Below are 13,743 nucleotides of genomic sequence, written 5' to 3' on the forward strand. Positions count from 1 at the left end.
GGCTTGTCCATCTCTTTAGTCAGAAGGTGTTTCACCTGTGCTATCACAGGTTTCTATTGGCTGGCCCAGTGCTCCAGTTTCCTTGAGAGAGGTGGAGGGTCAACATCTTTAGTTGGCTCCTATTTGATTTCTAGAAAAACAATCCTATATCTGATCTTCCCTGTTTTTTGTTTTGCTCCACCTTTTTGGTTTGCTTCCTGTCTTTAAGTTGGTATGGGTTATTCTTTTGTTTGCCTCTTAGTGGGCAAATTTAGTGGGCTCTCATGGTGGGTGTCTTAAGTTCCAGTTGTTGCTACTAGTCAACTGTATGAGTGTCTTTCAGAACCCCTCCTAGAACCCCACCTGTTTAGTTTTGGTTTGTCAGTGACTCTTTATTATTTCCCCCTTCTGTTTGAGTGACATTATTTGGTTTTCTTGTTGGGGAACGTAACAAAATGGGGGCTCATCCGGGAATTGTTTCCCATTTAGTATGTTAATATCTCTAATCACCTACTCTGAAGCTCTGCTATGCTCAGATATTTGAGTGTTCAAAATACACTTTTGTGGTCGAGTTTGTCACTGACATCCACCTTGAGGGGTTGGTTACAAGACGGGTAGAATCATCTTGCATAAACACTTAGAAAATAAAACAAAACATGGACTTTAAGTTGGAAGCATTTGTGAAAAACTACATGGGAGATGCTTGATAAATGTATGAAGGTGAATCTGCTTGTCATTGCAAAGCATTATGATATCAAAGTTGCAGGTGCTGACTAGAAAGCAGTAGTCAAGGAGTTAGTCTTTACTGCTTTGGTGTAGGAGGACATCCTTCCATAGAGGAAGGATGATGGAAAGGGTTCTACAGGTGGTAGAGTATACCCCATAGAGGGAGGAGGATGGAAAGGGTTCTACAGGTGGTAGAGTACACCCCATAGAGGGAGGATGATGGAAAGGGTTCTACAGGTGGTAGAGTATACCCCATAGAGGGAGGATGATGGAAAGGGTCCTACGGGTGGTAGAGTACACCCCATAGAGGGAGGAGGATGGAAAGGGTTCTACAGGTGGTAGAGTACACCCCATAGAGGGAGGATGATGGAAAGGGTTCTACAGGTGGTAGAGTACACCCCATTGAGGGAGGAGGATGGAAAGGGTTCTACAGGTGGTAAGAGTACACCCCATAGAGGGAGGATGATGGAAAGGGTCCTACGGGTGGTAGAGTACACCCCATAGAGGGAGGAGGATGGAAAGGGTTCTACAGGTGGTAAGAGTACACCCCATAGAGGGTTGATGATGGAAAGGGTCCTATGGGTGGTAGAGTATACCTCATAGATGTGCAACTGAGAGAGAGAGAACTAAAGGCAAAATGGAAACAACAGAAACTAGAACTGGAGCACAAGGAAAGGAAACGTGCAGCCACACTAGAACAAGAAGAACATTCACATGCCTTTCGATTTAAAGAGATGGATCTGGAAGCACTCTGAATCCAGTCAGGCCATCCTGCACCCTCAACAGAGTTTGATCTTGATCAGAACAGCTGGCTTGTACTGCCTTTCATGGAGAAGGAGGTGGATGTATATTTTAGTGTTTGAGCGGATTGCCACGTCCTCCAAAGTGTTCTTGTGGAAAAAGTTCAGAAAGTGGAATCTGCTTTAGCTCTTGGCCACATTTCAGATTATGACACTGTTAAACTTGCTATCCTTTGCATTTACGAGTCAGAGGTTTACAGACAATTGTTCCGTAAATTATGAAAAACAATCACAAAGCCACGTTGAGTTCGCAAGAGAATTAGCATGTCTTTTTGATCAGTGTTTGGTGTTCTCAAGAGGTCAAGGACCTTGAGGATTTAAAGACACTCATACTTCTCAAGTAGTTAAAAAATTGCGAGAGAGCTGCAGTTCTTGCAGATGAGTTTGTGTTGACACACAAAACTACTTTCACGTAACAAGGCACCCAGTAGTTATCCCTACGCAAAAAGCAATCAAGATAAGTCACCTCCTACTGCAAGGTATCAGTCATTTTCTAACAGTGAAGGGGGGGGTCTCATTCATTTTCGGAAACGATTTGGCTGGAGGGAAGTTCGTGTCAAATCTTGTTGTTTGTAAGAAACCCAGAGTAGAGGAACTTGATGGGTTATCAGAACCCTAGCGTGTCGACTGTTTATGATTTTTCAACGCCGAAACCGATTTATTGGAGGACCAAAATCGGCTAATTTTATTAATTCATTGTAAAAATAGATATATATATTTGTATATTAAAAAAAAAAAAAATAGTCTGGATATTTATTATTTGAATATTTATTTATTTGTAATGACAATTACAACAATACTGAATGAACAATGAACAGTTTTATTTGAACTTAATATAATATATAAATAAAATCAATTTAGTCTGAAATAAATATTGAAACATGCTCAATTTGGTTTAAATAATGCAAAAACAGTGTTGGAGAAGAAAGTAAAAGTGCAATATGTGCCATGTAAAAAAGTTAACGTTTAAGTTCCGTACTCAGAACATATGAAAGCTGGTGGTTCAATATCCCCAGTTCTACAACATTCCCATCAAAGAAATATTAGGTTGCAGTTATAATAGGAATTATGACGCGTCGACTAGTTCTCTCTTATACCATTTGCATTTCATATATCTTTGACTATTGGATGTTCTAATAGGCACTTTAGTATTGCCAGCCTAATCTCAGGAGTTGATAGGCTTGTCATAAACAAGTCATAAACAGCCCTGTACATCAAACATTCCTAAGAGCTGCTGGCAAATGCAGTAAAGTTTGAATGAACGCTTACGATCCTGCTGCTGCCTACCACTGCTCAGTCAGACTGCTCTATCAAATATCAAATCATAGACTTAGTTATAATAAACACACAGAAATACAAGCCTCAGTTTCCGGATTTGACCATATTAATGACCTATTGTTTCGAAAACAAAACGTTTATTCTTTCAGTGAAATACGGAACCGTTCCGTATTTTATCTAACGGGTGGCATCCATCAGTCTAAATATTGCTGTTACATTGTACAACCTTCAATGTTATGTCATAATTATGTAAAATTCTGGCAAATTAGTTCGCAAAGAGCCAGTTGGCCCAAACTGCTGCATATACCCTGACTGCGTGCAATGAATGCAAGAGAAGTGACACAATTTCCCTAGTTAATCCTCAACACTAAATCATCTGAATCTCTACATTTAACATTTTAGGTCAACAACATATTTAAAAGCAATAGCAGTGTTTTTTTACAGTGGATAATAGCTCAGAATCATTTGCCTGCTAACATGAATTTCTTTTAACTAAATATGCAGGTTTAAAAATATATACTTCTGATTTTAAGAAAGGCATTGGATGTTTATGGTTAGGTACATTCGTGCAACGATTGTGCTTTTTTCACGGACGCGAAGTTGAAGTAGGCTGTGATTCGATGATAAATTAACAGGCACCGCATTGATTATATGCAACGCAGGACAAGCTAGTTAACCTAGTAATTTCATCAACTATGTGTAGTTAACTAATGAATGTGTATTGTTTTTTTATAAGATTAGTTTAATGCTAGCTAGCAACTTACCTTGGCTCCTTGCTGCACTCGCGTATCAGGTGGTCAGCCTGCCACGCAGTTTCCTTCTGGAATGCAATATAATCATCCATAAACGGTGTCCAAAAATGCAGATTACCGGTTGTTATGAAAACTTGAAATTGTCCCTTATTAATCGGCCGACCTCTACTAACGTGATCCCAGCATGTGCCGTTACACGCGGCATGTCTAAGAAAGCCACCGGAAGCAAGTCTAGTGTTGAGGATGTCAGCGATCCCACCATGGTCGATCTGTCTGAGACGTTTATGGGTGATCCTGATTTCAGTAAACCTCCTGAGTTGACCTCTCCTTTGCAAACCCCAAAGGTGAGCGAGTTTGTAGAACCGCTGAAGGAAGAGAGGCTCCCTACAGCTGACACTTCAATGTCTAGTAAATATGTTTCCCTCTCCCCTTTTTCTGCTAAGTAATGGCCAGAGAAGGAGTTTGATGAAGTTCGTGGGGGGATTCTTTGACAGAGATGGTGTTCTAATGAGGAAATGGCGTTCTAGCAACACTTCTGGGCAGGACGAATGTCCCAGTGTATCTCAAATTGTCATTCCAATTGCACTTCAACAAGAGATAGAGGTTGGCTCACGATGGTAGTATGGCAGGCCATCTTGGGCTCAACAAGATGTATGACCATGTCTTGCTTAACTTCTTCTGGTCTGATTTGAAACAGGATGTTGTGACTAACCGAACTGGGCTGTACCGGTTGCACCTTTGCTATTCCTGCTTTTGACTAACATTTCAGCAGGGTTCTGGTGAACTGTGTTCGTCCTTTGCCCAGAGCAAAGAGTAGTAATCAGTTTTCTCTTGACAATCGTGTGCATTTAAGCTAACCCAAACCCTTTTCCTAACCTTAACTTCCCATCACTAGGAGCATGTATTAATCCTGCTGTAGGACTCATTGGAGCCAGCACTAGCAGGTCAAACGAAAGACTAAAATGAACGAGTCGCTCAGAAAAACAAATCATGACTCTCGAGTCATTAAAAATAGTTGTTAAAAAAAAGAAGAATCGTTTGCCAACTGCACATCACTAATGCACCTGTGTGCGTCCTTATTAAATTCCGAGGCTTTGAAGATAATTTACTGTATTATTCAATATTATTATATATGTTACCACATTTACTTTTTCTCAAACAGCAAAGTCACTATCCTATGTCAATCTTCTATCCCCTGTAGTAGGCCTAATAAAGTTGACCTATTCTACTGGTCAGCTTGTTCTATGCAAGAAATAAATATTCCAAACAGACTCTGGGACAGTTGTGGGACAATAGATTTTTTTTAAATTCATACAACCACTGCACATCAAAAAGACTTTCAGAAGCAATGAGGCTAATAGTACAGATCAGAACGTTTAGCTTAACATGTTGATAAACTATTATTTCTTCACATTATAAGCGCAGAAATGTGCACACGGCAGTAGACGTGCGAATGTTCCGAAATGCAATTATCCTGAAAACACTGTTCTCAAGAGCTCAATGCACATACGAGCAGTTCCATGTGACAGAGATGAAAATATTAATTAGAAATGTAGAAAGAGGGTAGATCTAAGGTTGATAATATGACTGGGTAGTAATGCCTTTGGCTACTGGACAATGAAAAAAAATGTTGATTTGAAAACCAATAGAACATGAGATAAATGCTGGTTTCAATGGCCAATGAGGAAGTGTTTATATATACTGAACAAAAATATAAACGCAACATGTAATGTATTGGCCTCATGTTCCATGAGCTGAATTAAAAGTCCCCAGAAATGTATGCACAAAAATATTATTTCACTCAACTTTTGTGCACAAATTTGTTTACATCCCTGTTACTGAGCATTTCTCCTTTGCCAAGATAATCCATCCACCTGACAGGTGTGGTATATCAAGAAGCTGATTAAACAGCATGATCATTATCACAGATGCACCTTGTGCTAGGGACAATAAAAGGCCACTCTCTAAAATGTGCAAAGATGTCTCAACTTTTGAGGGAGGTTGCCTTTGTTTGGCATGCTGACTGCAGGAATGTCCCTCAGAGCTGTTGCCAGATAATTTAATGTTAATTTCTCTATAGGCCGGCTCCACCGTCGTTTTAGAGAATTTGGCAGTACGTCCAACCGGGCCTCACAACCGCAGACCACGTGTAACCACGACAGCCCAGGACCTCTGGCTTCTTCACCTGCGGGATTGTGTGAGACCAGCCATCCGGATAGTTGATGAAACTGACGAGTATTTCTGTCTGTATTAAAGCCCTTTTGTGGGGAAAAACTCATTCTGATTGGCTAGGCCTGGCTCCCAAGAGGGTGGGCCTATGCCCTTCCAGGCCCACCCGGTGCACCCCTGCCCAGTCATGTGAAATCCATAGGTTAGTGCCTAATGAATTTATTTCAATTGACTGATTTCCTTATATAAACTGTAACTCAGTAAAATCTTTTAAATTGTCGCATGTTGCTTTTATATTTTTTGTTCAGTATTATTCCCACAATTTCTATGGTCGGATTTTGGCTTTTTGAAACAAGGTAAGACATGCATAAAATGTTTCAAACAATTGCGTGTATTGTTACATAGCTTCAAAATGCTGACTGCCTCCACTCAAATCGCAAGGTGGGGGATGTTGCAACAGGCACTGACCTTTCTCTCCTATCAGAACGAACCGTGCCTCGAGTAGGCCTATGTCGATATTAAAATGATCCTACATTTATATTAGTCAATCATAACTGGCATTTAGCCAATATACACTACATGACCAAAAGTATGTAGACACCTGCTCGTCGAACATCTCATTCCAAAATCCACTCTTCTGGTAAGGCTTGTTGGAACATTGCTGCGGGGACTTGCTTCCATTTAGCCACGAGCATTAATGAGGTCAGGCCCTGATGTTGGGCAATTATACCTGGCTCGCAGTCGGCGTTCAAATTCATCCGAAAGGTGTTCGATGGGATTGAGGTCAGAGCTCTGCAGGCCAGTCAAATTCTTCCACACTGATCTTAACAAACCATTTCTGTATGGACCTCACTTTGTCTCCGGGGTATTGTCATGCTGAAACAGGAAAGGGCCTTCCCCAAACTGTTGTCATAAAGTTGGAAGTCAGAATCATCTAGAATGTCATTGTATGCTGTAGCGTTAAGATTTCCTTTCATTGGAACTAAGGGGCCTAGTCTGAACCATGAAAAACAGACCCAGACCATTATTCCTCCTCCACCAAACTTTACAGTTGGCACTCTGCATTTGGGCAGGTAGCATTCTCCTGGCATCCTCCAAACCCAGATTCGTTCATCAGACTGCCTGATGTGGTGAAGCGTGATTCATCACTCCAAAGAACGTGCTTCCACTGCTCTAGAGTCCATTGGTGGCGAGCTTTACACCACTTCAGCCGATGCTTGGCATTGCTGGCCATGGAAACCCATTTCATGAAGCTCCTGACGAACAGTTATTGTGCAGACGTTGCTTCCAGATGCAGTTTGGATCTTGGTAGTGAGTGTTGCAGCTGAGGACAGGCGTTTTTTACGCTCTACGCCCTTCAGCACTCGGCGGTCCCGTTCTGTGAGCTTGTGTGTCCTACCACTTCACGGCTGAGCAGTTGTTGCTCCTAGAGGTTTCCACTTCACAATAACAGCACTTACAGTTGACCGGGGCATCTCTAGCAGGGCAGAAATTTGACGAACTGACTTGTTAGAAACGGGGCATCCTATGACGGTGCCACTTTGAAAGTCACCGAGCTCTTCAGTAAGGCCATTCTACTGTCACTGTTTGTCTATGGAGCTTTCTTGGCTGTGTGCTCAATTTTATACACCTGTCAGCAACGGGTGTGGCTGAACTGGCCAAATCCATGAATTTGAACTGGTGTCCACATACTTTTGTATATATACTTTATATTTTTAAAGTATATTTTCTGGTGCCTCCCTCATGTCAGCATCGGTGTGGACATGAGGCTGTAGCCAATATGCATATAACCTACACCTATACATTTGTCTTAACAAAATATCTGGAGTTTTTCGGTTTTGAATCATTTTAATTGGCTATTTGTTAATGGCTCGGTGTCCTCGCAGAAGGCCTGGATTCCCTAGTAGATTGGGCACCTCTTGAAGGGCAAAAGGCCTTGCCCCTAAAATCACATACTTCCAGGCCTGAAGCCGTCAATGCACAACAATTCTTAATGCAATTGCGGGAAAAACACTTTTCAGATGATTAATAATACTTTGTCATTATAATTCATTATTATTATAAAAAATCTGGCCTTTTCAAAGTTTATTCATCACGTGCACAGGGTTAGGGCACAGGATATAGCAGGTTTAAAACAGTACAATGAAAGTCTTACCATGATAATAATACAGATAATAATCATAAGATAAATCATAATATTGATAATAATAATATAGATAATGATAATATTGATAATGATAATAATATAGATAGTAATATAGATAATAATAATATTAATAATATATATGATAATATAGATAATGATAATATTGATAATAATATAGATACTGATAATATAGATAGTAATATGGATAATAATAATATATTAATAATATTGATAATAATATAGATATAATAATAATAATAATAATAATAATAATGATGGACTGTCGTTTCGCTTTGCTTATTTGAGCTGTTCTTGCCATAATATGGACTTGGTCTTTTACCAAATAGGGCTATCTTCTGTATACCACCCCTACCTTGTCACAACACAACTGATTGGCTCAAACGCATTAAGAAGGAAAGAAATTCCACACATTAACTTTTAACAAGGCACACCTGTTCATTGAAATGCATTCCAGGTGAACACATCATGAAGCTGGTTGAGAGAATGCCAATAATGTGCAACGCTGTCATCAAGGCAAAGGGTGGCTATTTGAAGAATCTCAAATATAAAATATATTTTGATTTGTTTAACACTTTTTTTGGTTACTACATGATTCCATATGTGTTATTTCATAGTTTTGATTTCTTCAATATTATTCTACAATGCAGAAGGGAAAAAAAGTAAGAAACTCTGGAATGACTAGGTGTTTCCAAACTTTTGACTGGTACTGTATATACAGGTCAGTGTCAGTACCTTATTCAATATGCAGGGGTACTGGAGTGGTTGTATATACAGGTCTGTGTCAAATCGAATCAAACTTTATTTGTCACATACACCGAATACAACCGGTGTAGACCTTACCATGAAATGCTTACTTACAAGCTCTTAACCAACAATGTAGTTCAAGAAAGAATATTTACCAAATAAACAAAAGTAACACAGTACAATAACAAGGCTATGTACAGGGGGGTACCGGTACTGAGTCAATGTGGAGGCTATATACAGGGGGGTACCGGTACTGAGTCAATGTGGAGGCTATGTACAGGGTTACCGGTACTGAGTCAATGTGGAGGCTATGTACAGGGGGTACCGGTACTGAGTCAATGTGGAGGCTATGTACAGGGGTACCGGTACTGAGTCAATGTGGAGGCTATATACAGGGGGGTACCGGTACTGAGTCAATGTGGAGGCTATGTACAGGGGGGTACTGGTACTGAGTCAATGTGGAGGCTGTATACAGGGGGTACCGGTACTGAGTCAATGTGGAGGCTATGTACAGGGGGTACCGGTACTGAGTCAATGTGCGGGGGTACAAGGTAATATGTACATGTAGTTAGGGGGAAGTGATAATGAATAGCAGTAGCCTAAAAGAAGGGGGGGGGTCAATGCAAATAGTCCAGGTAGCCATTTGATTAGCTGTTCAGTTGTCTTATGGCTCTGGGGTAAAAGCTGTTTTGGACCTAGACTTGGCGCTCCGGTACCGCTTGCTGTGCGGTAGCAGAGATAACAGTCTATGACTAGGGTGGCTGGAGTCTTTGGCAATTTTTAGGGCCTTCCTCTGACACCGCCTGGTATAAGATGTCCTGGATGGCACGAAGCTTGGCCCCAGTGATGTACTGGGTCGTACGCACTACCCTCTGTAGTGCCTTGCGGTCGGAGGCCAAACAGTTGCCATACCAGGCGGTGATGCTCCCAGTCAGGATGCTCTCAATGGTGCAGCTGTAGAACATTTTGAGGATCGGAGGACCCATGCCAAATCATTTCAGTCTCCTGGGGAGGAATAGGCTTAGTCGTGCCCTCTTCACGACTGTCTTGGTGTGTTTGGACCATCCTAGTTTGTTGGTGATGTGGACACCAAAGAGCTTGGAAGCTCTCAACCTGCTCTACTACAGCCCCGTCGATGAGAATGGGATCATGCTTGGGCCTGCTTTTCCTGTAGTCCACAATCATCTCCTTTGTCTTGATCACGTTGAGGGATAGGTTGTTATTCTGGCACCACTCGGCCAAGTCTCTGACCTCCTCATAGGCTGTCTCGTCATTGTCAGTGATCAGACTTACCACTGTTGTGGTACACAATGGTGTTGGAGTTGTGCCTGGCCATGCAGTCGTGGATGAACAGGGAGTACAGGAGGGAACTGAGCAAGCACCCCTGAGGGGCTCCAGTGTTGAGCATCAGCGTGGCTGGTGTATTGTTTCCTGCCCTCACCACCTGGGGGGGGGCGGCCTGTCAGGATGTCCAGGATCCAGTTGCAGAGGGAGGTGTTAAGTCCCAGGGTCCTTAACTTAGTGATGAGCTTTGCTGGCACATATGGTGTTGAATGCTGAGCTGTATTCAATGAACAGCATTCTCATGTAGGTGTTCCTTTTGTCCAGGTGGGAAAGGGCAGTGTGGAGTGAGATAGAGATTGCATCATCTGTGGATCTGTTGGGGCGGTATGTGAATTGGAGTGGGTCTAGGGTTTCTGGGATAATGGTGTTAATGTGAGCAATGACCAGCCTTTCAAAGCACTTCATGGCTATGGGTCTGTAGTCATCTAGTCAGGTTACCTTAGTGGGCACAGGGACTATGGTGGTCTGCTTGAAACATGTTGGTATTACAGACTCAATCAGGGACATGTTGAAAATGTCAGTGAAGACACCTGCCAGTTGGTCAGCACATGTCCGGAGCACCCGTCCTGGTAATCTGTCTGGCCCCGCGGCATTACTCATGTCGGCTACGGAGAGTATGATCACCCAGTCGTCCAGAACAGCTAATGCTCTCATGCATGCCTCAGTGTTGCTTGCCTCGAAGCGAGCATAGAAGGGATTTAGCTCGTCTGGTAGGCTTGTGTCACTGGGCAGCTCGTGGCTGTGCTTCCCTTTTTGTAGTCTGTAATTGTTTGCAGGCCCTGCCACATCTGACGAGCGTCGGAGCCGATGCAGTACCATTCAATCTTAGTCTTGTATTGGCGCTTTGCCTGTTTGATGGTTCGTCTGAGGGTGTAGCGGGATTTCTTAAAAGCGTCTGGATTAGAGTCCTGCTCCTTGAAGGCAGCAGCTCTGCCCTTTAGCTCAGTGCGGATGTTGCCTGTAATCCATGGTTTCTGGTTGGGGTATGTACGTACAGTCACTTTGGGGATGATGTCATCGATGTACTTATTGGTGAAGCCAGTGACTGATGTGGTGTACTCCTCAATGCCATCGGAAGAATCCCGGAACATATTCCAGTCTGTGCTAGCAAAACTGTCCTGTATCTTATGACCAGGTGATAGAAGCTGTTTAGGAGTCTGTTTGTGAGAGCCTTGATGTACCGGTACCGCCTGCCGGGCGGGATCATGGAGAACAGTCCATGTCTCGGGTGTCCAGTAGTGTAAATGCAGATGGGCAACCCCATGCTTCAGCCCATGTATTTATAGCCACTATGCTGCTTGTTGGACTATAGGTGATTTAAAAGAAATAATAGTAATAATTGAACCTTTATTTAGCTAGACTATAGGTGATAATATAGACCATGCATAGGGTTCTCACTTGGTGGACTACAGCTATGACTGGAATGTACTCTTGCGTAGCAGGTTTGGAGAATTTGGTCTTTATTTTATACTTTTATTTATCTCTGTTTTTCCAGGTAAGTTGACTGAGAACACATTCTCATTTACAACGACGACCTGGGGAATAGTTACAGGGGAGAGGAGGGGGATGAATGAGCCGATTGGAAGGTTAGGAAAAAGGTTAGCTCAAATTATACATTTTAGCTTTTACATTTATCATTTTCATTTAGATTTAATTTAGCTTAACCACGACAGTGATTTTGACAAAGATGTTATTATAGTTGAAATAATACTGTTCCATGAAAATCATAACTGGCACGCAGGTCGCTAGAAATGATAAGATACAGTTGCTGATGGAAGAGCTTGCTGACCCATGGTGTAGCCTATTACTAGTAACTTAACGAGCGTAAAGGCAGGACGATGGATGGTCCAGATTTTATTTTCTGCTTATCTTCATCTCAGGCTCCATGTCTTAATTATTTAATCAGTTAATTTAATCACACAGTGCTTAAAGCATCAGAACAGCTCAGTGCATAGAGTTAATCTAATCACACAGTGCTTAAAGCATCAGAACAGCTCAGTGCATAGAGTTAATTTAATCACACAGTGCTTAAAGCATCAGACCAGCTCAGTGCATAGAGTTAATCTAATCACACAGTGCTTAAAGCATCAGACCAGCTCAGTGCATAGAGCTAATTTAATCACACAGTGCTTAAAGCATCAGACCAGCTCAGTGCATAGAGTTAATCTAATCACACAGTGCTTAAAGCATCAGACCAGCTCAGTGCATAGAGTTCATTGAATCAAACACAGGGTGTGTCTATATATGGCAAAATACACGTTTCAAAATGTTGACTGATTGGTTGAAAGAACAAACGACTCTCGGTCGAGCCAGGGTTTGAGGGTGGGGTACAGCCCTACACACACACACACACACACACACACACACACACACACACACACACACACACACACACACACAGATATTGGACTAACTGCTGGTTGTGTTTCAGTATGCGTGTCTCCCGGCTCGTAAGATGCTGTCTGGCAGCCGTGTGTGTCGCAGCAACGCAGACTGCCTCACACACACACATCTTGACACAGACCCAGACACACACTCACCCAGTGTCTGTGTCACACCTTCACTGGAGAACCAGACCAGGTTGATCCGTCTTACTCATCCACCCAATACACAGATGCTGTTTGTGGGGTACCCTCCTCACCTCCAATATGCAGGTCAGTGTGTGTTATTGTCCCTCCTGTCTGACCAACTAACCATAACTCTGTCTGCCTGTCTGTCTGTCTTAATGCCTGTCTGTCTGTCTTAATGCCTGTCCTGTCCTCCTCAGTCAGTCTGACCAACTTTGCTCCTCGCTTCGGCTTCCTGAACCTGGACCTACCTGTTGTCATGGAGACCTTCTGCAAGTATCCTTTTGTACATTCAGACTCCATATTATGGCTGTGTTGGAAATTAACAAACCTGAAGCGGCTAGGAAACTACAGCTAACTCGCTAGCAATCACAGCTACCATGCTAGCAACCGCAGCTAACTAGTTAGCAACCCAGAGCAGATCTACTTTGTGGGAGATAGGGAAACTCCATTGGAATCAAATTAACGGCCATTGTTTACGTTACCGATGCATTGTCAATGGGCCACGCTGTGCATTCTACAACAAGGAGAGCACTCCTTCATGGAGTGAATGGGAATCAATTGGGCGCTAGCTCAAAAACCCAACATCAGCATGAATTTCGTGAACAAGAAGCACAACATTACAAATCTTTTCCAAGATGGGAGATAATTAACTTGTTCTCTGTAATATCGTATATTTTATTTTTGATTAACTTTTTTTTATTTAATCAGGGGAACCAAATTGAGACCAGGGTCTAATTTTCAATGGTGTTCTCTGAAAAATGGTATAGCTTTGGATTCGTGACATTACATACTTTCTCGACTCATACCCTGACTTTGAGAAGGGATAGCTTGCCGATTAGCTTAGCAACCACCTGACGCAGCATGACAACTTGAACTCAATTGGTTGACAGTCTGCTAGGTTCGGTGTTATACGTTCCATCATTCATTGGGATTCCCTTCTTTAACATCTTTGACCCAAGCAGATGGCAAACCACAGCTAACTAGCTGGCAAACCACAGCTAACTAGCTGGCAAACCACAGCTAACTAGCTGGCAAACCACAGCTAACTAGCTGGCAAACCACAGCTAACTAGCTAGCAAACCACAGCTAACTAGCTAGCTAGCAACATAAAATATTGTTGGTGACTTTCAGTGTTGTAGTGCTATTTATTTTTTAATAACATTTAAATGTTCTGTGTGGCTCTGTTGGTAGAGCATGGCACTTGCAAAGCCACG

General features: G+C 42.3%; 1 protein-coding gene across 3 annotated transcripts in view; it reads left to right on the plus strand.

Annotated features, from left to right (window-relative positions):
• The window catches only part of LOC139366854 (membrane-bound transcription factor peptidase, site 2), a 71,696-nt gene that overhangs the window by 39,032 nt on the left and 18,921 nt on the right, over positions 1-13,743 (plus strand). For all 3 annotated transcript variants that reach the window (XM_071104541.1, XM_071104543.1, XM_071104542.1), the window contains 2 exons: positions 12,391-12,613; positions 12,727-12,802. In XM_071104541.1, coding sequence (XP_070960642.1) covers positions 12,391-12,613; positions 12,727-12,802 — 299 coding nt within the window. The remainder of the gene's footprint in view (positions 1-12,390; positions 12,614-12,726; positions 12,803-13,743) is intronic.

The sequence above is a fragment of the Oncorhynchus clarkii genome, chromosome 15 (genome assembly GCF_045791955.1).
Source record: "Oncorhynchus clarkii lewisi isolate Uvic-CL-2024 chromosome 15, UVic_Ocla_1.0, whole genome shotgun sequence".
NCBI classification, from domain to species: Eukaryota; Metazoa; Chordata; class Actinopteri; order Salmoniformes; family Salmonidae; genus Oncorhynchus; species Oncorhynchus clarkii.